Below are 20,523 nucleotides of genomic sequence, written 5' to 3' on the forward strand. Positions count from 1 at the left end.
TCCCATTTTCACACCAGGCAAATGCTGGGGCTGTACCTTAATTAAGTCCACGGCCGCTTCCTTCCAACTCCTAGGCCTTTCCTATCCCATCGTCGCCGTAAGACCTATCTGTGTCGGTGCGACGTAAAGCCCCTAGCAAAAAAAACAAGTAAGGATGTGAAGAAGAGGGCATGTAAGCCTTTGGTAAGACCGCAGTATGGCTCCAGTGTATGCCCCTCACCAGGACTACTTGATACAAGAACTAGAAAAAATTCAAAGGAAAGCGGCACAACTTATTTTGGGTGATTTTCTACAAAGGAGTAGTATTACTAAAATGTTGCAAACTTTGGGCTGGGAGTAACGAGACGAGATGCTCGCCTATGCGGTATGTTTATTAAATGACAAAGTAGTTTATTATCATCCACCTATTCAATACTAGATAATCCTTATATTCAGGATATAATTATTTTACATTAGTTGTTATGGTACATGTTTTGCTTGTCCTGGCAAGCATCATCAGCCAATTTAACCTTTTAAAAAAACTAGTGAGGGCCTTGAATTATTTACACAATATGTGAGATTATCCCTTAAATTCTAATGTTACATATATTTTGAGAATAGTACATAGTTGTTACATTTGAGCCTTCTATAATGGATTGTTGTTTTGGTTAAAAATTACACCATAAAAGTATCTTAATGAGCAAGATTTCTTACAATGTTTTTATCTTCATTTCAAATGGGAATAGAAGTTGTGATTATAACGTCTATATATCAGTGTACTAACACAATAATAGACAATTAATATAATTAAAAGAGTGATAATACATACAATAGTTTATGCATATTTTTGTAAATTACTAGCTGATGTACCCGTGCTTCGCTACGGGATTCTCAGAAAGACTGACTTTGTGGTTTTCCTAACTGAAATCAACATAGGTCATTACAAAAACGTAAGTATGAATGTAGCGATTAAAAGCAGTGCTATCATATAAAATACTCGATCAAATGGAAAGCCGCACGTTTTATCACTTTTAACGAACAGTGCTGCGGTTAGATTGCGGTGCCAATCTAATAGTCCAAAGTTCCAGAGCTGGGAAGACCAGGCCGCAGATTGCCATGAACACTCATCTGTCATTATTCCGCTAAATATGCACACTGTTCATTCCAATCAGTATCTCAGAGTAGGGATTGAATAGCCCGAATGCTATGATGATCCAGTGTGTTACGTACCAGTAGTATCAGAAAATTTATAAACCAGGCGAATGGCATGCTAAAGAAGAAAGTTATCTAATTCACCAGCTACTTCCCATCAATATTCAGGCAGGCTGTTACACTCTGTCCGACTGGGCGAGTTGACCGTGTGGTTAGCGGTGCGCAGCTGTGAGCTTGCATCCGAGAGATAGTGGATTCGAACCCCATTGTCGGCAGCGCTGAAGATGGTATTCCGTGGTTTCCCACTTTCACATCAGTCAAATGTTGGGTGTGTACCTTAATTAAGTCCTAAGTCACTCCTAGCCCTTTCCTATCCCATCGTCGCCATAAAACCTATCTATGTCGGTGCGACGGAAATCAAATAAAGATACTCTGTACGCAGCAGTAATCCTATCTACCGGAGATGAGGGGCAACAGAAGACACAAAGCACATCACGACAAACAATGGTCAGTGTAATGTTATTGTTGATCAGTGTTATGAGCTTCCTATATTGTAGGCCAACACATTTAGTTTTGTTTCGACTCTGTGATTTGTAAAATATTTAATACCGTAAACTTTAGTTTCTTATTCTCCGACTTTACATACCGATTTTCATTAAATACTGATTACCCATTTTCTCGTTACTCGGCGCTGATATGGACTTAGTAACAAAAATTCAAATTCATGAATATCTTTGTGATCATAGCCAGTACGGTAACAATGTATAAGACATGAATAATAGGAAATTTAATACTATATAACCTTAGTTATCTAGCATTCATCGACTACACTTCTAATAAGAAATATTTGAGAAATACATTTTAGGCCTTCCCCTAAACTACCATTTTTCTCAGCGTGAATGCAATTATTGATAGCCTAGATTGTAGCAATTTATTCCCCAACTTTGCATACCCATTTTCTTTAAAATACGACCACCAAGAACATAAATAGTTGAGAATTCAATTTTAGGCCTTCCCCTAAACTACCATTTCACTCAGCGTGAGTAAAATGATTTATAGCCTAGATTATAGCGGCTCATCCCCCGACTTCACATACCGATTTTCATTAGACCACTAATAACATAAATAGTTGAGAATTCAATTTTAGGCCTTCCCCTAAACTACCATTTCACTCAGCGTGAGTAAAATGATTTATAGCTTAGATTGTAGAGGCTCATCTTCCGACTTCACATACCAATTTTCATTAAATTCTCTTCAACCGTTTTCTCGTGATGCGTGTACATACATACATACATACAGACAGACAGACAGACAGAAATTACGGAAAAGTAAAAAGTGCATTTTCTTGTTACTGTGGACATGCCCGATACAGAAATACCATTATTTTCAAATTCTGAGCAATGTACAGACAAAACTCTTATTTTATATATATAGATTGTTATCTTCCACATATGTTGCAGTATGTGTGGATCCTGAAATATTAAACACTTCTTCTTAAAATTGGTAAAACTGGAATTGGAGTCAGTAATGTCAGAGGCGCCAGCTCCGTGGTGTAGGGGTAGCGTGTCTGCCTCTTACCCGGAGGCCCCGGGTTCGATTCCCGGCCATGTCAGGAATTTTTACCTGGACCTGAGGGCTGGTTCGAGGTCCACTCAGCCTACGTGATTAGAATTGAGGAGCTATCTGATGGTGAGATAGCGGCCCCGGTCTAAAAAGCCAAGAATAACGGCCGAGAGGATCCGTCGTGCTGACCACACGGCACCTCGTAATCTGCAGGCCTTCGAGCTGTGCAGCGGTTGCTTGGTAGGCCAAGGCCCTTCAAGGGCTGTAGTGCCATGGGGTTTGTTTTGTTTGTTTTGTTTTTTGTCATAGGTAGAACCATTTATTGAACAACAAATGTGCGGGTTTGTAATCAATCATTAGCGAACGACAACGCATCAATTACGTTGAATAGTTTAACAATCTTCAGTTATTTTATAGAAAGTTGTGGACATTAGTGTTGTTATCGTCAGATGTTGGAAAAGCTTGTGCTAGTGGAGTCTAATGTGCTATAGTTCATTCCATGTTAAGAAAACAGTATTGCTCTTATGACAACAGGGTTGCCATATCAAACGGCTCTGCTCAACACCATCACGGAAAATGGCGGCACATAAATTTGTGAAATTCAGTATTTAAGTTCAAGATAAAAAGCGGAAGAAAGTAAGCTGCAAATAATTTTTATGAACTAAAGGGGACAGGGGTTTACAGGGGCTATTTTTGGTTTGCACAGAATCAGAGGTAAACGGTGGCACAGAAAAATCTCAGCATTGAAGCGTAAGGCAAATGTGCAGCACAATCAACGTTGTACCAAGTTCTCAAACCATTACGGACACTAATTACACAGGGTGCTCCATTGGTCCTTATACTTGTTAGTTTTGTACTGTGAAGAGTTCTCCAAGGCCTAACTGAAGCAATTCTGTTTCTACAGCTTCCATATAGCTATCACTTGTTACATCCTCCAATGACACAATAGAAGGTCACCTTACTTTTTTGAAAAGAGAATGTAAAGTATCAGCTCTTCGTCGTCAGATTGTCTGATTTGTTGGATGAATGGTCAGCATACTAGCCTTCGGTTCAGTGGGTCCCGGGTTCGATTCCCGGCCGGATCAGGGATTTTAACCTTAATTGGTTAATTCCAGTGGCCCGGGGGCTGGGTGTTTGAGCTGTCCCCAACATCCCTGCAACTCACACACACCACAAATAACACTATCCTCCACCACAATAACATGCAGTTACCTAGAAATGGCTGATGTTGCCCACCCACATCAGAGAGTCTGCCTTACAAGGGCTGCACTTGGCTAGAAATAACCACACAAAATTAAATTTAAAAATCATCAGATTTATCTGTTGATCCATCGAGTAAGATACTGACGTGAACTTTCCTATGTCACATATAAAATCTTCACGAAGATCTGAGGCAATGTATGAAATAAATTCTCTGCATTGTGTATCACTCACATACTTCTCTGAATCACTTGCTTAACAATGCAACCCAACCTTCAAATTCAGTGTAGGGTCTGTTATTTTTTGCAATATGATAAGATGCCATAAACAATACATTCATATGCTATAACATATTAGCATTCATTTTTTTACGCACTTCGTTAAAAGTGCTGAAATTTCAGTTTGTCTGAAAATTGAAATGTCGACGTACTTTTAATGTTTGACTTATCATTGTCTTGAACACCATAAATTTCATGCTGCTCACTGTCATCCTGAACACTACAATCGCCACTTCCATCAAGTATTTTCTCACATTCATTCGCTTCTATATCACTTTGTGATACACTGACGGGCCCTACTTACGAAGAAATCTGAAAGAGTACACTTTTTTACTCGCATCAGTGCGACTTTGTTGGATTCATTTTGTCGATTGTCTCAAGTATAACACAGAAGTGTAAAACACAACAGCTTTAATTTTCTTCAGAGTTCGTGGGCTACGTTGCCAATTTTCCATAAACGCACAGGAATAAAAACAACCGTATTTCTTAACTGCAAACCGTTCAATACCAAGATGTTGTAATTAAATTAAAAGTATAAATAATGTTCGGTAAAAATAGTAGAATTGATAAACACGTCAATCCGTATGTTCTAAATGCAACGAATGAATTCCACGGGAATTTATCAGCGCTGCTTTGGCGGCAATAGTTTAGGAACGACTAGGCATGGTAAGGAAGGTGGTAATGTAGTATTTGTGGAATTATTTGACGTAGTAGTTCTCTGCATTTCTTCACAACTCTGGTCTGATCTTTGTACTCGGCTACCGATAGCTGATCATCTGTAATGGAACTCGATGTGTTATGATATGTCTACATGAAAGGCTGCTTGTTTGACGGGTTACAACGATGTCTCCCACGACTGTTAGGCAGCTCTCACGCAGACTGAAACGTCCAGTTTCAAGGTATGAAGAGCAATTACAGAATTCAAGACTCTACCAAAAGCACTGAAAATGATTATTGCACATATTAGACTATATGAGCTACAGAAAACACATGAAGCACTACACGACTTTTTTTTTTTTTTTTTTTTACGTAGTGGGAATGTACATGTAAGGAAAATCCAGATTTCAAAAAATACATTTTCAAAACCGATTTAAAAAATTCAGGCGCCATGGCGACTGGGCGCCTGGTATTTTTTGACCCCTGTTAATAATACATTACAAAGTACAGTATAGTATCCGTTGAAAATGAAGAATTATGGGTGTCTCAGAGGAGTGTGTTCACTCCTTGTATGTCCATAAGAGCAATACTGTTTTCTTAACGTGGAATTAGCTATAGCCTAAAGGTGAATTCAACTTGGAACGTAGATGTAATTAAGAACTGCTATGTAAATGTGTGTTGAAATCCCTTTGACTATTGGAGAATTGATTAGCAGCGTTGGCTCTTTTTTTAAAGGTTAAATTGGTTGATGATGGTTGCTAGGACAAGCGAAACATGTACCACAACAACTAATGTAAAATAATTATATCCTGAATATAAGGATTATCTATTATTGAATAGGTGGATGATGATAAACTACTTTGTCATTTAATAAGTATACTGAACTTCAGTACGGTCATAAAATGAGATTAATCACTTGTACAAGGACGGTTTGAAAAGTTCTCGGAATCACCGCTAGATGTCAGTGCTAGAGCAACGAGGTTCCCGCGCAATAATCACACATCCTTTGTGAGTGAACACGTGGCGCGTCAGTGCTCTAGCTGCAGGAGTGTGGTAGTGACGGCTCTTTGTTGTTGTTCCCGCGTAGTGATTTATGACAATGGAAAAAACTGGGATTCGAGCAGTGATTAAATACTTGGTAAAGAAAGGTATGAAAGCAAAGGAAATTCACGCTGACTTTCAGAACACACTGGGGGACTCTGCTCCTTCATTTTCAACTGTTGCCAAGTGGACCAGCGAGTTTAAATTTGGTCGGGAGAGCTTGGATGATGATCCGCGTAGTGGACAGCCAAAAAGTATTACGACCCCAGAATTTATTGCAAAAGTGCATAAAATGGTTATGGAGGATCGTCGACTGAATGTGCGGAAGATTGCTGAAGCTGTAGGGGTGTCTTCTGAACGGGTATAGTATATTTTAACCGAAGAATTGGGTATGAAAAAATTATCCGCAAGATGGGTGCTGCGGCTCTTGACATTGGACAATAAACGCACCAGATTGGAAATGTCCGAACAAAGTCTGGCCAGTTTTCAGTGCAACCAATAAGATTTTTTGCGCCGGTTTGTGACTACAGATGAAACTTGGTCCACTACTATACCCCAGAGACAAAACAGCAGTCAAAGCAGTGGAAACATGCTGATTCACCACCACCAAAGAAAGCAAAGGCAGTGCGTTCGGCCGGAAAGGTCATGGCCTCAGTTTTCTGGGATGCAAAAGGCATTCTGCTGATAGATTATCTTCCTACTGGCCAAACAATTACGGGGCATTACTATGAAAACCTCCTAGACCAACCACAGGAAAAGATACGCAAAACAAGGCCTAACTACAGGAAAAGATACGCAAAACAAGGCCTGGTTTGGCAAGGAAAAAGGTCATCTTTCATCAGGACAATGCTCCGCCGCATACAAGTGTTATTGCCATGGCAAAACTTCATGAACTGGGGTACAAATTGTTGCCACATCCACCTTATTCACCTGATTTGGCCCCATCAGACTTTCATCTATTCCCCAAGCTGAAAATTTTCCTCCGTGGACGGAGATTTTCTACAGGGGAAGAGCTGACAGCCGAATTGGAGAGGTATTTTGCAGGCCTAGAGGAATCTCATTTTCGAGATGGGATCAAGGCATTGGAACATTGCTGGACCAAATGCATTAGTCTACAGGGAGATTATGTTGAAAAATAAAAGCAGTTCCACCGAGGTAAGATACTTAATTCTAGTACATTCCGAGAACTTTTCAAACCACCTACGTATGCGGTATGTTTCACATTTAATACATCATGCAATACAAACATTACCAAATCCAATCAGGAATGTCGATTTTTCTCAATACGGTTACAGTGGCATGTAAACGCGAAATGTAAGGTAATGAAATATGGTAAATCAAAGAATATGGGTAAATATGCAGTAAATATGAAAGTTGCTGCTGCGGATGCTCGATCGTCATTTGTTTCACAAGTGCTGGGTGCGCGAATAGCTCATCTCGCGGGATATCGTACTTTGCGAGGGTCGAGACTGTTGGTTATGGAAGTATACCTCGCTCACATTCGAGTTCCGTATCTGTCCCGTGAAAGTACTGTCATGGATTTAAAACGGCGTCTGCGGTCACTTACTGTGCGTGAGAAACGTAAAGTTGTAAACGAAGCTGAAATATACAGAACTTGTGTCATTGGCAGAAAGTACGATATTGATGAATCGTGCATTCGTGATTGGTGGAAGAAGGAAACCTAAAAAAGTAACGGCGATCACAGAGCGTTCTGCGGGCGGAGTGCGGTGTTTCCAAAAATTGAAGAACGACCCCACAAATTTGTGATAGAAAAATGTGAATTAGGATGTGGTGTTTCCAGTGAAATGTGTCAATTGAGAGCACTAGAGATCTCAAAAAACCTCAAAAAGGGTTTAGTGCAAGCCGCGGATGGATCCGAAACTGTTATTGGAGGAAGGAATTGTGCATTCGGAGACTTACGTCTATTTCACAAAGTCTCCCTGGGGCGTACGAAGAAAAATAACGGCCTTTCAGCATCCCATTATTCATTTGAGGAAGCAAAATTCTTATTTGCTGTCGCAAATTAGGAATGCTGACCAGACACCTGTCTATTTTGAAATGTCATTGGAAAATACACGGTAATGTTGTGCGTATTAGCGGATGGAACCAAACTCCCTCTGTATATGGTTCTGAAAAGGCAAACACTTCCAAAAGGAAACCTTGCGATCTGGTGTCATTGTTAGAACACAGGAGTCCGGCTGGATGGACAGTGCGCGTTAGTTGAGGACTGGGTGAAGTGCGTTTGGCAACGTCGGCTGGGAGCTTTGTTACAAAAACAAAACATGCTTGTGTTGACAGTTACCGAGGACATACAACTGACGCCATAAAAGATATGATGAGGAAAGGAAAAACTGATCTTTCGATAATACCTTAAGGACTCACTTCTGTTCTACAACCATTGGATGTGTGTGTGAACCGGCCTTTCAAAACTGCAATGAAACAGTTGTACACCAAATGGATGTCTGATGGTGATCATGCGTTAACATCAACTGGACAAGTGAAGATGCTTAAAGTGGGAATATTATGCAGCTGGATCAAGATCGCATGGGCGCGCATTCCCAATGATCTAGTGTCCAAAAGTTTTAAGAAATATGGAATTTCAAATTCAGTGGACGGTAGTGAGGACGACTATTTGTGGAAAGATGCCAGCGACGAAAGTTCCTATGGTGAAACTTCAGATGACGACGGTGAATTGTGAATGATCTGAGTATTGGACCGATTTTGTTTACGATTTTTGTGATGATTCTATTAATTGTAAGCTGTTAGAATTTATATTTGTAGTATATTTGAAGAAAATGAAATAGGTACGTACGTTATATGATTTTTGTTTTTTTTTTTCCATATTTTCCCGTCTCAACTTTAGGGTGCGGGTCTTATCTGGTGGGGGGTGGTATTTGGGATTATACGGTAATAAGTCAGAAAAACGTAATTGAAGGTGAGGAGCAATTGAAGTAGGCCTAATTGCTGAAAGAAAGAGGAACTAAGAAGTAAGATAGAAGCTCCTGAGTCCAATAATGCAAGAGAAGGGATGTTCTGTACTAACGAAAGAACATAAGCAGTTCGAACATGCGACATTGGTAACGAGAAGGGAGAGACAGATAGCAGATTTTGCCTGGAAGACCGAATGCTGCCTACATACGGCGGGATAGAGCGTTTCCCGAATGTGGAGTAGAACTATTACGGGCGATGTGACCACAACCTTGTCAGCGATAGCAAGAAAGTGTGGAAGTAGGTGGATTAAGAGGAGGAGGAGTGCGAGTAGAAGAAGGGAGAGGGGAAGTTGGAAGGGGAGTAGAAACGAAAGGAGGGGGAATGGAAGCATAATAAGAGGCATTATTGTAAGGGTTAAAAGTATCCATTTGAGCTATGTGATATAAATGTGAAATGGCGGTGGGAGGAGAGAAAGGATTAATTAACTGGCGAAAGGGAAGAGCAGCATAAAAGCGAACAAGAGAAATTAGTTCCTGAGGGTGTTCAGATATGGCCAGAACATCTGCAAAACAAGTAAGAGAATCTAAAAAATCTTAAGTTGATTCATCTGGACATTGATGACTATTCAAAAAGAAAGAACTTAGTTGCTGTCTGATGATACAATGCTTTTAAATGAGAAAAAAGAAAAATCTAGCCAGGAACATTCAGACAGGAATTCTAAAGCTAAAAAAGTAATGCATAAATGAAAGATCAAGCCATTTCACATCTTGATTATATGTCTAATTTCAGTCTTTAAATAATAACATGTTAAGTAATTCTTCATTCATTTATCCAGAATTGCTTTAGAAACTTTGAAGTTAATATCTTAGTAACACTTTCTTTCTAGACATACTTTATTTATCCATTTCCGTACATATATTTCCATTGATATTTGAATTTAGTGCAAATTTTTAGGTCAAGCCACTAGGAGTGCCACTTGCGACTTGTCTCCCATTTTAACAAGGCTAAATCCTGAAGTGTCGCGTATTGTGTCTACTGTATTTGCTTTCACTTAGGTGGTTAAGTAGTCTATATCCACTCAGATTGGATTGCCACAAAATGAGAATTAGTGGCTTGTTTTGGATAAAAACATTGAAGCAGACACTTCCAGCAAGTCCTACCTTACTTTTTAAAGTCTCTTTTACATGAGACTGTTCTTGTAGCAAGCAACACTTGTTATAACTCAACTCTCCAAACACCTTTCAAAAGATTGTACTGACCCTGAACAAAGAGATGGTCCCTGGATGTCAACTTTTAGTGTTGAAGGGTGCCAGTGCCTATGCATAAGCTGCTGTATTCCTCGAGAGCGAAAATTTGCTCCATGTGTTTGGCGTAATAAGTTAGAACACAGGTGGAATTATGGGTACAGCTTTACTAAAGGACCTGCATGCTCTACTGCTGCAGTGTACTGCATCTCGCTGCTGCATGATAGCCTTTTATTGCTAATGGCTTATTGTTACTTCGTATGACTGTTGCCAACAATGACTGGAACTGTGGTGGAGGAGAGGTGAGGGCATTTCAACAGTGTAACTGTAATGAATCACCATTTTTTATTTTTACACCTTTTCTGTATTGGTTTATGCATGTCGTGGCTAGTGACAAAACCCATTCACTGTTTTGTGGCAGACCATGTGTCCAAGAGTAAAGACGTTGTGTAGGAGTATTTATTGTGTGATAGTTGGTAATTAAATCTGTCTGGGAGTGATGTCATCTTCATGGATTTCAGCCAATAGCAGCAGAAGGTGTGGAAAATGTTGTGTGATAAAAGTGAATATATTTCTAGTGGTGGTCCCTGCCATTCACAACAAACACATCTCTCTTCTACAAGTAGAACGAGGTATAAGATCTTAATGATTTACCTTTTGCTATAATGGCAGTTACACTGTGTGTCCCTTGGTAAATTTCTACCACAGTGTGCTTTAATAATAATCTGTATGTTCTCTGCTTGGTACAGCATTCGTATGACTAGCATCATTGTTTGGGTAACAGGTTTCAGAAGTCTGCATAAAGTATGTGTGAATTTTTGAACATCCTCAGCTTATTTTGCCTTTTATATTGTTAAGAATATTCTATTGACTTTGTATTATTATTTTTGCAGTTTAAAGCTCTGCGTATGTGGAAAATGCAACTTCTGGATGAAAATCACTTATTAGTCAAGTATGCAGGTGAAGATGTTGTGACCTTGAAAGCTTCGGAGCCTAATTCTCAGTCTTCCTTTTTTATGGTGTATAATATCTTCAGTGCAGAGGTATTGGCTGTTTATGAAAATACATCAGAAGAATTACTTCAGCTTTTTGAGAATTTTTGTGACTTGTTTCGAAATGCAAAGTTGCATTCTGAATCGCAGTTTACCTGTTCACCTTCAAATAATCTATATGCAAGGTAAGGCCTTAATAGTAACTTTATGCATAGATAGGTTCTTAGCACAGATTTTCTGCATATGGTGACTGCATCTAGTTTTAGCACTTGTATTGTTTCATTGTTATGGAGAAGCATTCTAGTTCCACTTATCATGATAATAGATTGCTTTAGAAAAGAGGTGTGTGTTTTTTCTTGAAGGCTGTTGATTGAATTTTTTAAAATGAATATTAACTAGGGAATTTGTCACCTTAGTCTCGGGTGCTGCAGAGGAAACAATTCCTTCCTCGTCTGGTGTTCCTCGCCGGAAACAGGTCCCATGGTGGACCAACGAAATTGGAGTGGCCATACGTGATCACCGACGGGCTTTTAAGCATTATCGTCGGAATCCTACGATGGCCAGTCATATCACATTTAAGCATATGTGCGCGAAGGCCCGTTTTTTTGTTTGAGAAAGTAAGAAAAGTACGTGAGAAAAGTATGTGTCTTCCATGATGGCACATACTCCGTCATCACAAGTGTGGACAAAACTCCGCCGTATTGTCGGAGTACAGAATGTGCCCTCAGTCCCCGGAATCTCCATTAATGGAGATATAGTTACGATTCCTTCAGTCATTACAGACCACATCACGTCACAGTTCGCAGATACGACCAGCTCCGGGAGATACGACTTAGCATTTCTTCCAATTAAGCGCGAAGCAGAGGCACACCAACTCTCGTTTGACTCTAGTACTTTGCATCCCTACAACGTGCCTTTCACGGAGTGGGAGTTGCGAAGTGCACTCGCGCTATGCAGAGACACGGCTCCTGGACCAGACAAAATCTACAAACAAATGCTTAACCATTTGAGTGACAGATGTCTCAAGGATACCCTCCATCTCAATGGTATGAGGGAATGATGATACAAATTCCCAAGCCAGGTAAAGATCCAAAACTTCTGGATAGTTATAGGCCAATATGCCTTACAAATGGCCTTTGTAAGCTATTTGAAAGGATGGTCAACCGGTGTCTTGTCTGAGCCATGAAAAAGGAAGGTTTCTTCTCTTACTACCAGTGTGATTTTTGCTCTCATCAGTCTGGCACTGATTATCTGGTGAGACTGGAGAGTGCCATTCAGGAGGCCTTTCTCCGGAAGGAACACCTAGTCGCCGTGTTTTTTGATTTGGAGAAAGCTTACGATACTACCTGGCAATATGGGATCCTCTCCACACTACACCCGTGGGGATTTCGGGGAAATTTCCCACTGTTTATTGAGAACTTTGTGTCCCTCCGGCTCTTTTGAGTCCGAGTAAGGAATGCTTTTTCTCATTATTACGTTCAGGAAAATGGAGTACCTCAGGGATCGGTACTGAGTGTCACGCTGTTCACAATCGCCGTCAACGGCATAGTTGCCGCTGCTGGGCCCGCAGTCATTCCTTTGCTGCATGTAGACGATTTAGCTTTACATTACAGCTCCAGAAGCTTGGTGTTTGCTGAGAGACAGCTACGGCAAGCTTTTAACCGAGTCGACAGGTGGGCCCTGCGACATGGTTTTCGATTTTCAGCAGCAAAAACCTCAGTTCTAAACTTCTGTCGACATCGACTTGTGCATCACGAACCAGAGCTCCGCTTGCGAAACAGTGTTTTACCAGTGGTAGACACCTGCAGATTCCTGGGACTCCATTTTGATAAGAGACTAACATGGCAGCCCCACATGTCATTTGAAGGTTGCCTGCATGAAGAGACTTAATATGCTTAAGTTTCTCAGCAGCAATTTGTGGGGGCTGATCGTGCGGTGCTGCTACGTTTTTACACAGCAACAGTCCTCTCCCGAATTGACTATGGAAGTACAGCTTATGGCTTAGCATCAAATTCTACGCTGAGCCTTTTAGACAGTATTCACCACAGTGGAGTTAGGCTGGCGACGGTAGCTTTCTTTTCTAACCCCATTCCCAACCTGCTCACTGAAGCGGGAGTTCCATCTTTACGGATAAGGAGGCAGCAGTTACTCCTCACGTGCGCTGCCAAAATTTGTGAAATACCGCAACATCCGAGCTATCAGTGCATCTTTAGTGCCCAATACCACCAGAGGTACCAAGACCGGCCGAATGCCACATGGCCAATCAGGTTTCGAATCGATAACTTGTGTCATGATTTAAATATAGATATCAGTGGTTGTCTTGAACAAACTCTCAGCAAGGTACCTCCGTAGTTAGTTCCGCGACCGGATATACATCTAGATCTACTCCGTTGACCCAAGGTGAACATGGATTCCTCTGTTCATCAGAGGTTTTTCCAGGACTTCATTCACCAATATCCAGCTGCGAGACATATCTTAACGGATGATTCTAAAATCGGAGATAATGTTGGTTGCTCTTTCGTCACCGATGTAATGAATACGAAGATCTTGCTTCCTAGTGTATGTAGTGTGTATACTGCGGAGCTTTATGCCATCTAAGGAGCTCTGCAGTTTGCACTGGGTGACAAAAGAAGCCACATTCTTATGTGTACCACTTCGTTAAGCTCTCTGCAGTTTATTCAAACCTGTTTCTCGCAACACCCACTGGTGTAGCAGATTCATGACCTTCTAGCCAGGTTAAGTGATGCTGGCTCCAGAATCACTTTCGTGTGGCTTCCAAGCCTTGTTGGGATTGCGGGAAATGAACTAGCGGATGAAGCTGCAAAGGAAGCGGTACTTTTACCTCCAAGACCTATCAGTGTGCCTGCTAAAGATATTTGTTCTTAGCTACATCGAACCATCTTGGCGTCCTGGGAGTTGGAGTGGCTAGCTATCTGAAATCTCAACAAGGAGAGCAATTAAGAAGACAGCCATCGCATGGTGGTCCTCTTTCCGGCCTTCACGGAGAGAGGCCGTAGTATTGTGTAGGTTGAGGACAGGTCATTTACAATCTACGCACTCTTATCTCCTAAAGAGGGAAGACCCTCCAGTGTGTTCTTGTGGTGCCGATTTCACCGTGGCCCACATCCTCACAGATTGCGCCGATCTCTCTGGCCTAAGACGTAGCCTCGGCCTGCAGGAAACATTCGAATGCATACTAGCCGATGACGCGACTACTGCTGATATAGTCATCCACTTTATGTGCGACAGTGGATTAATGAAGGGTATTTAATTTACCAGTGTACTGTTACTCAGAAAATGCACATTCCCTTTTGATTTGTTAGTAATTTTTTGGCCTAATTCAATAATTTTTAAAATTATTTTCTACTGCGTTTCCAAATTCCTTCGTTCAGTAAATAATTTAGTTTTATTTTAAAATTCTTTTCCACTAATTTGTTCAGAGAGGATGATTACCAAGTTGTACTTCCTCTTAACCCATATGTGCCCACTGTCGACATTTGTCGACGTTAATATCTGAATATTGTCGACCTTATGTCGGTAAACCTGAATAATATTTTCGAGGTGCATTTTTTACAGTTCATAGTTTGATACTTACTGCACAGCACGAAAACAAGAATCACTCGTTTTCGCGCCTTATCGCGTGGCTGCGTATGAAATATCATTCCGTATACATTCAAGAGGATGATGCTTCCGTCGCGGTGAGTAATATTTTCTTATAATATTGTTACAGTTGAAAGTAAGATCGGACTGTTATGTAAAACGTAATAACGAAACATGCCTTTAACAGATTTTGAATTCATTTATGGCTGATTTATAGTTGCTTTTGTCTAGCAGAGCAAAAAGTTTCCACGTCGACATATGTCGACAGTGGGCGCGAATGGGACTGCCTCAGTTGTGATATACAATTTTCATGTATTCTTCTCAGAGTGACCGTCGAGCAGATCGTAATCATCTTAGAGGAATCACAAAACATCCTAGATGCTAATATATACATAGAACAACCTGAAAATGCTTTCCATAGTGACGGGGATAGCGATGATGATGATGAGTCTTGTGGAGATATAAACAGACTCTGTGGTAATCAACTCCGGGCTGATGCTGAACTAGTGTACAAAAATAAGTGAAAATGGTACAGTGATAATGATGAAATGAAATACATAACAGTAATTCAGCCAGCATGTATAATTCTGCATAATATGCACATGGGGAGCGTCGATCAATTGGATCAAAATGTATTTTGTAACCGCATCAACATCAAAAACAAGAAATGGTACTGGCCTGTAATTGTGTTCCTTCTGAACGTCTCCATGGACAATGCATGGCAACTTTACCGTTTGACCCCAAAGGGCATAGAGGAAAATTTAGACCTTCTCGACTTCATACGGTGCATTGTTAGGACATATATCCTATCTCGTGCCGCTACGCGTCCTAACGCATGAAGACCGAGTACGAAAGTATCTTCACGCGTGTTGCCAGAAGTGCGTTCCGATGGGGTATCCCACTACCTCGAAACAAGAGGGAAGCAAGTGCAGTGCGCTCACTATGGTAATGGTAAAGCTGCCAGGAAACAGTGCAAAAATGTAACGTTGGCCGCCACGTCCTTTGCTTCGAGTCATTTCACTCACGCTAAACCAGACTGGATGAAGAGAAGCAGAGTGTAACCTCAAAACGCAGACTAAACTGTTATGAAATTCTACTCGTAGTTTCCCTTTTTTGCTATTTTCAGAGTGATCATACTTGCTCAAAATTTGGTATTGTGTGTATAACAAGTACTATAAACATACGAATATTGTCCTTTTGTTTTGAAACAGTATGCATTCTAAATTGAGACGAAACTGTCCCTCATTTATGTTTTGAATCATGTTTTTTAAATATTTTCTGCTTATTCAACACTTATGTGACTAATATTCACTGATTAATTATTACATTCTTATAAGATTAAAATGCAAAGAAAAGTTCCTTTTTTGAGCATGTCTCTTACCCTACCCCTTCATGCTCACTGTCGACACATGTCGACACGGTAAATCTCCGCTAAAATATGTTAATGAAACCTAAAAATCATCATAAGCCTTTCATTTAGGTTACAAACATCTGTACTTACGAAATATATCGCAATATTCCACAGAAAAATAATTTGGGCAGATATGGGTTAAAACAAAAAATCACCACCACCGCCTTGGTTTCAGTCCAGTAGTATTTGAAGTTCTTAAATGTGTCAGCTTTATTCAGCAGATTTACGGGCACATACATGAACATAGTATCCACATTCTGGAAAGTCAGGGAAAAGAAAATTGGTCAGGGAAATAGACAGAAAGTCTGGAAAGTCAGAGAAATCTTCCCCAGCGATGGATTTGAGGGGATATTTTTAGATTCTTGTCTGCTGTAACCCAGGCTATTGTAGCACAGGTATTTTTTCACAAGAAGTGCACCACAATTGTACAATTTTTGTTGTGCACTTGTGTAATTTCTTTCAACCATTTTTATGTTATTCTTTTTTATTTCAGTTCTAGGATGCTTTCTTGAAACTCATGACAATGGCTAACAAGTGGTGTACATTTAATAAACTTTGGGTAGACAGTAAAGTGTTTCCCAAACTGAGTGGTTGGTTGGACATTCTGGTAAATGATGCAACTTCAGCATATTGTAAAGTGTGTTGTAAATCGTTCAAACTTAGTAATATGGGTAAACAAGCAGTCACTTTTCATGCAAAAGGACCTATTCATATAAAATACATGAAAGCTAATTCTTCCCAGGCAACAATTTCTTTCTTTGCAAAGAATACCTCTACTCCATCTCCACTTGAAGATACGCAGTCTAGAGTTAGCACTACATCCACAGCTACACAGGAATTAGCAGTGCTAGGGACAAGTAAAACAAGTTTAAAGACTTCAGTGTGAATGAAGATGATGTTACATCAGCTAAAGCCATTATGGGCTCTCCAGGTTGTCACTTGAAAGATGTCTCTCAAGTCTTGTGATAAAACCTCCGCTGCATTCAAAACAATGTTCCAAGACATTAAAATTGCTCAAACCTTTACTATGGGTAAGACTAAGACTTCCTATGTTATAAATGATGGATTAGCCCCATGTTTTAAAGAAAGTTTGTAAAATGACTTAAAACAATGCTCTGACTGCATTGTTTGTTTTGATGATTCATTAATCAAATTTGTCCAAAGAGGACAAATTGACTTGTGTGTAAGATTTTTGGATGTGAATCTTCAAAAATTTGCAACAAGGTATTGGAATAGTGTATTACCTTTAGGAAATATTGTGCAAGTCTCAATGGATGGGCCGAATGTTAACCTCAGTTTTATTTTAAAACTTGAACGTCATTTGCAAGTGCTAAACCCCAAAGGAAAATCCCTTCTTGATATAGGCATAAATGTGCAGTTTGCATACAGTAAATGGAGCCATGAAAACGGATATCCAAAATTGACTTGGACCCTTTTCATTTTTTATGTCTCTGTACAATCTTTTTAAAGATGGCCCTGCTCGGCGTGCTAAATATACAGACATAACATCAAGCACTGCCTTTCCTTACAAGTTCAGTGCAATAAGATGGTTGGAAAATGGATGCTGTGTTGGTCAAGCTCTTAAAATATATGATCACATTGACAAGTTGGTGGAAGAGTACACTGAGAGGAAAAAAAATAGCAAAAACCTTCAATACCTTAGAGAAGCTGTGAAGAATCCACTACTTAAGGCAAAATTAAGTACTTTTAGAAGTATTTTGTCAGTTGTTCAACCTTTCCGCAGAAGATTTCGAAGTCAGAAACCTATTGTGCCTTACCTTTTTACATCGTTTGAAGAACTTATGAAAAACATAATGATGAGATTTGTTAAGTCTGAAAAGATAGCTGAAGCAAGTACTTCCTAAAAGTTAACATATTTAGACACAAGATAGTGCCAATCTGCTTTCAGTAGAAAAAGTGGATATTGGTTATGCTACCAAGAGCTTACTCAAGTTAAGTGTTCTGAAAAGGAAAAAAGTTATTTGTAAGAATGAGTGATCTCTTGATAACCATGTTAGAAACATTCGAAGAGAAAAGTCCTCTAAAATCACATTTAGCTACGGTTCTCACTGCCCTAGACCCTTAAAAAATACTGCTCAAATCCAGTTTGGCTATGAAAAGGATTGACGTCATTCTTGAAAAATTGCACAGCCACACAAGTGATAAAAGTGCTGAAAATGCCAAATGACAATTCTGTCTGCTAACCGAGGAAGCTCAGGACAATGAAGGAATCAAAAACAAATTAATGACTTCATTTCTAAAAGAATGGATGATTTGGGATTGGATGAATTTTACTACAACCTTTTAGGAGATGATGAGAAATATGAAGATCTCTGCTCTGTAATGAAACTTTGTTTCATAGTATCCCATGGTAATGCATTTGTTGAGACAGGTTTTTCTGTTAATAAACATTTACGAGTCAAAAATCTGTTAGAAGAATCACTGTGTCCCAGGGAACAATTTTTGATAGTGTGAAACATGTTGGTAGTTCGAGGAATGTTACTATCAATGGAAGTATGTGACCTCAATCCGAGCTTCAAGAGAAGGTATCAGTCATACCTAAAAAAATAAAAAATAAAGACAATCAGAAGAGGAAAAGAAGAAAATGGAGAAAAGGGAAATTGAATTACAATTGAAAGATTTGGAAGAAAAACAGAAAAAGTGGAAAATTGAAAGAGAAAACTAGGATGCTGAAATTGAAAGGAAGAAAATAGTTCTAGAAAACATAAAACGAAAACGGTACTTTTTCAATAAGTGCAAACTTTTCCTTTTCATTCCTGTCTTTCCTGACTGATTTGTCTTCAAATTTGAAAACTGTTTTGAATATAGACCTAGACTAATTGGAATTCATTATATTCACCTACATTAAAAACAAAAGTTAATTGCTTTTGATGTCAAGAGTGCTTTAAATTCACATGACATAGTATTGCTGTGGTAAAATAATTTTATTTTCATATTTGAATTACTGTATGTCTAGCCAGTTAAATCTGCTATGGTAATGGAGTAAATCATACAGCCAATGTCTCCACGCCCAGTGTTGGGCGGTGGTAAATAGCCTGACCCACTATAAGGACCAATGGCTATGGGCGAAGGAGTCCTTATGGAAGGGAAATGGGCCCTCAGTGGAGGAAATGCTACTGAAACCCCATATCAACTGCAACGTCTGTATTCCAGAGGAGCGGCTACAAAAGGTGCCTGTTCTTCATGTTAGGAGCGGTCTACAAGTTCCGGCTGGCAGTAGCTCTAAAATGCCTTTGGGAATGGCGAACCCATTGTTATAAAAGCCTATATGATAAGTGTACTGAGGCCTCAGAAAATGCTTGGGCATTCCCCACAAGCGACGCACAGTTCTTGTGATGCTGGGAGAAATGTGAGAAATGGGCGATTAGCAACCAGATACATCAAGATAGCGACTGTCAGTGTAGTGACGCTAACAGAGAAAGTGGAAGAAATTGTAGATTTTGTGGTTGACAAAGGTATAGCATTGCTGGAAATCAGTGAGACCGAATGGAAAGGGAAAAGTGAGAGGAAAATAAAGAAAGGATACACCTTATACTATAGTGGAGGAAGAGAAGCCAAAATGGTGTGAGTCTCATAATTAGAAAAGACTTAAAGGAATACAGTAAAACCTCGTTAATTCGAAGTCGTTGGGACGCAAAAATTGGACTTCGAATTACGTGATTTCGAATTAACCGCCAACACGTACCTCGGAAATGCCAACCCTTGCGGCCTAACAATATATTCTAAGACCCGTTACTGCATGCAGTTAACCTTGATTCACAGTTTAAAGCTCTCAAATATCATGGAAAAAACTATTTCCAAATGTATACAACAAGATGCATTTACAGTAATCAATGCACTTGGATAACTCGCCGGCAAACATAACCTCACGCAATCAAATCAAAAGAAAGAAAACATGATTGAAAGACGAGGAGAAATCTATACTGGCTCCCCTGTGCAAGTGCTTTATCAAATCAAATCCTCTTTATTTGCAAATGAGGTGTCTACCTCGGTGGCAAATGGTACACTAAAATACATTATTGTCAAGCACTAACTATTAAATTAACAAGAGAATAAAATTTTCCTATAATACAATATTATACAATTTACGCTAACAATGTTTTCTATTAAACACACAACTCATCCTTAATAAATTTATATTGTTTACAAAATTCTACTTATAATATCTCCTGTACTACTTACAAATATAGTCAACTGATATACAGTATGTGGAATTACTTCAAATGATACTATACAACTGGTATAAGATTAATATTAACATTGCATTTATTTATTTACTTTTTTTTTTTACGCATTCTGGATCCTAAGTAGCATAACGACCTGCTGCGTCTTAACCAGAGCCCCTGTTGCCACCACTTTTCAGAGTTCCTGAAGGGCCTTCACAGCTACCGTAGCGGTCCCAGGGCCCTCGAAGTCCCCTCTGTACTTCACCCCTGCAGGCAGTCCCCTACTTT

At 39.7% G+C, this 20,523-nt stretch overlaps 1 protein-coding gene across 4 annotated transcripts in view; it reads left to right on the plus strand.

Annotated features, from left to right (window-relative positions):
• Positions 1-20,523, plus strand: part of abo (de-etiolated protein 1 abo) — a 175,474-nt gene that overhangs the window by 20,969 nt on the left and 133,982 nt on the right. For all 4 annotated transcript variants that reach the window (XR_010858639.2, XM_067137988.2, XM_067137990.2 and 1 more), the window contains exon 2: positions 10,939-11,222. Coding sequence is in view for 3 of the 4 variants with exons in the window: in XM_067137988.2 (XP_066994089.2) it covers positions 10,939-11,222 (284 nt within the window). In the remaining variant the exon portion in view is untranslated. The remainder of the gene's footprint in view (positions 1-10,938; positions 11,223-20,523) is intronic.

This window comes from Anabrus simplex, chromosome 1 (assembly GCF_040414725.1).
Source record: "Anabrus simplex isolate iqAnaSimp1 chromosome 1, ASM4041472v1, whole genome shotgun sequence".
Classification (NCBI taxonomy): domain Eukaryota; kingdom Metazoa; phylum Arthropoda; class Insecta; order Orthoptera; family Tettigoniidae; genus Anabrus; species Anabrus simplex.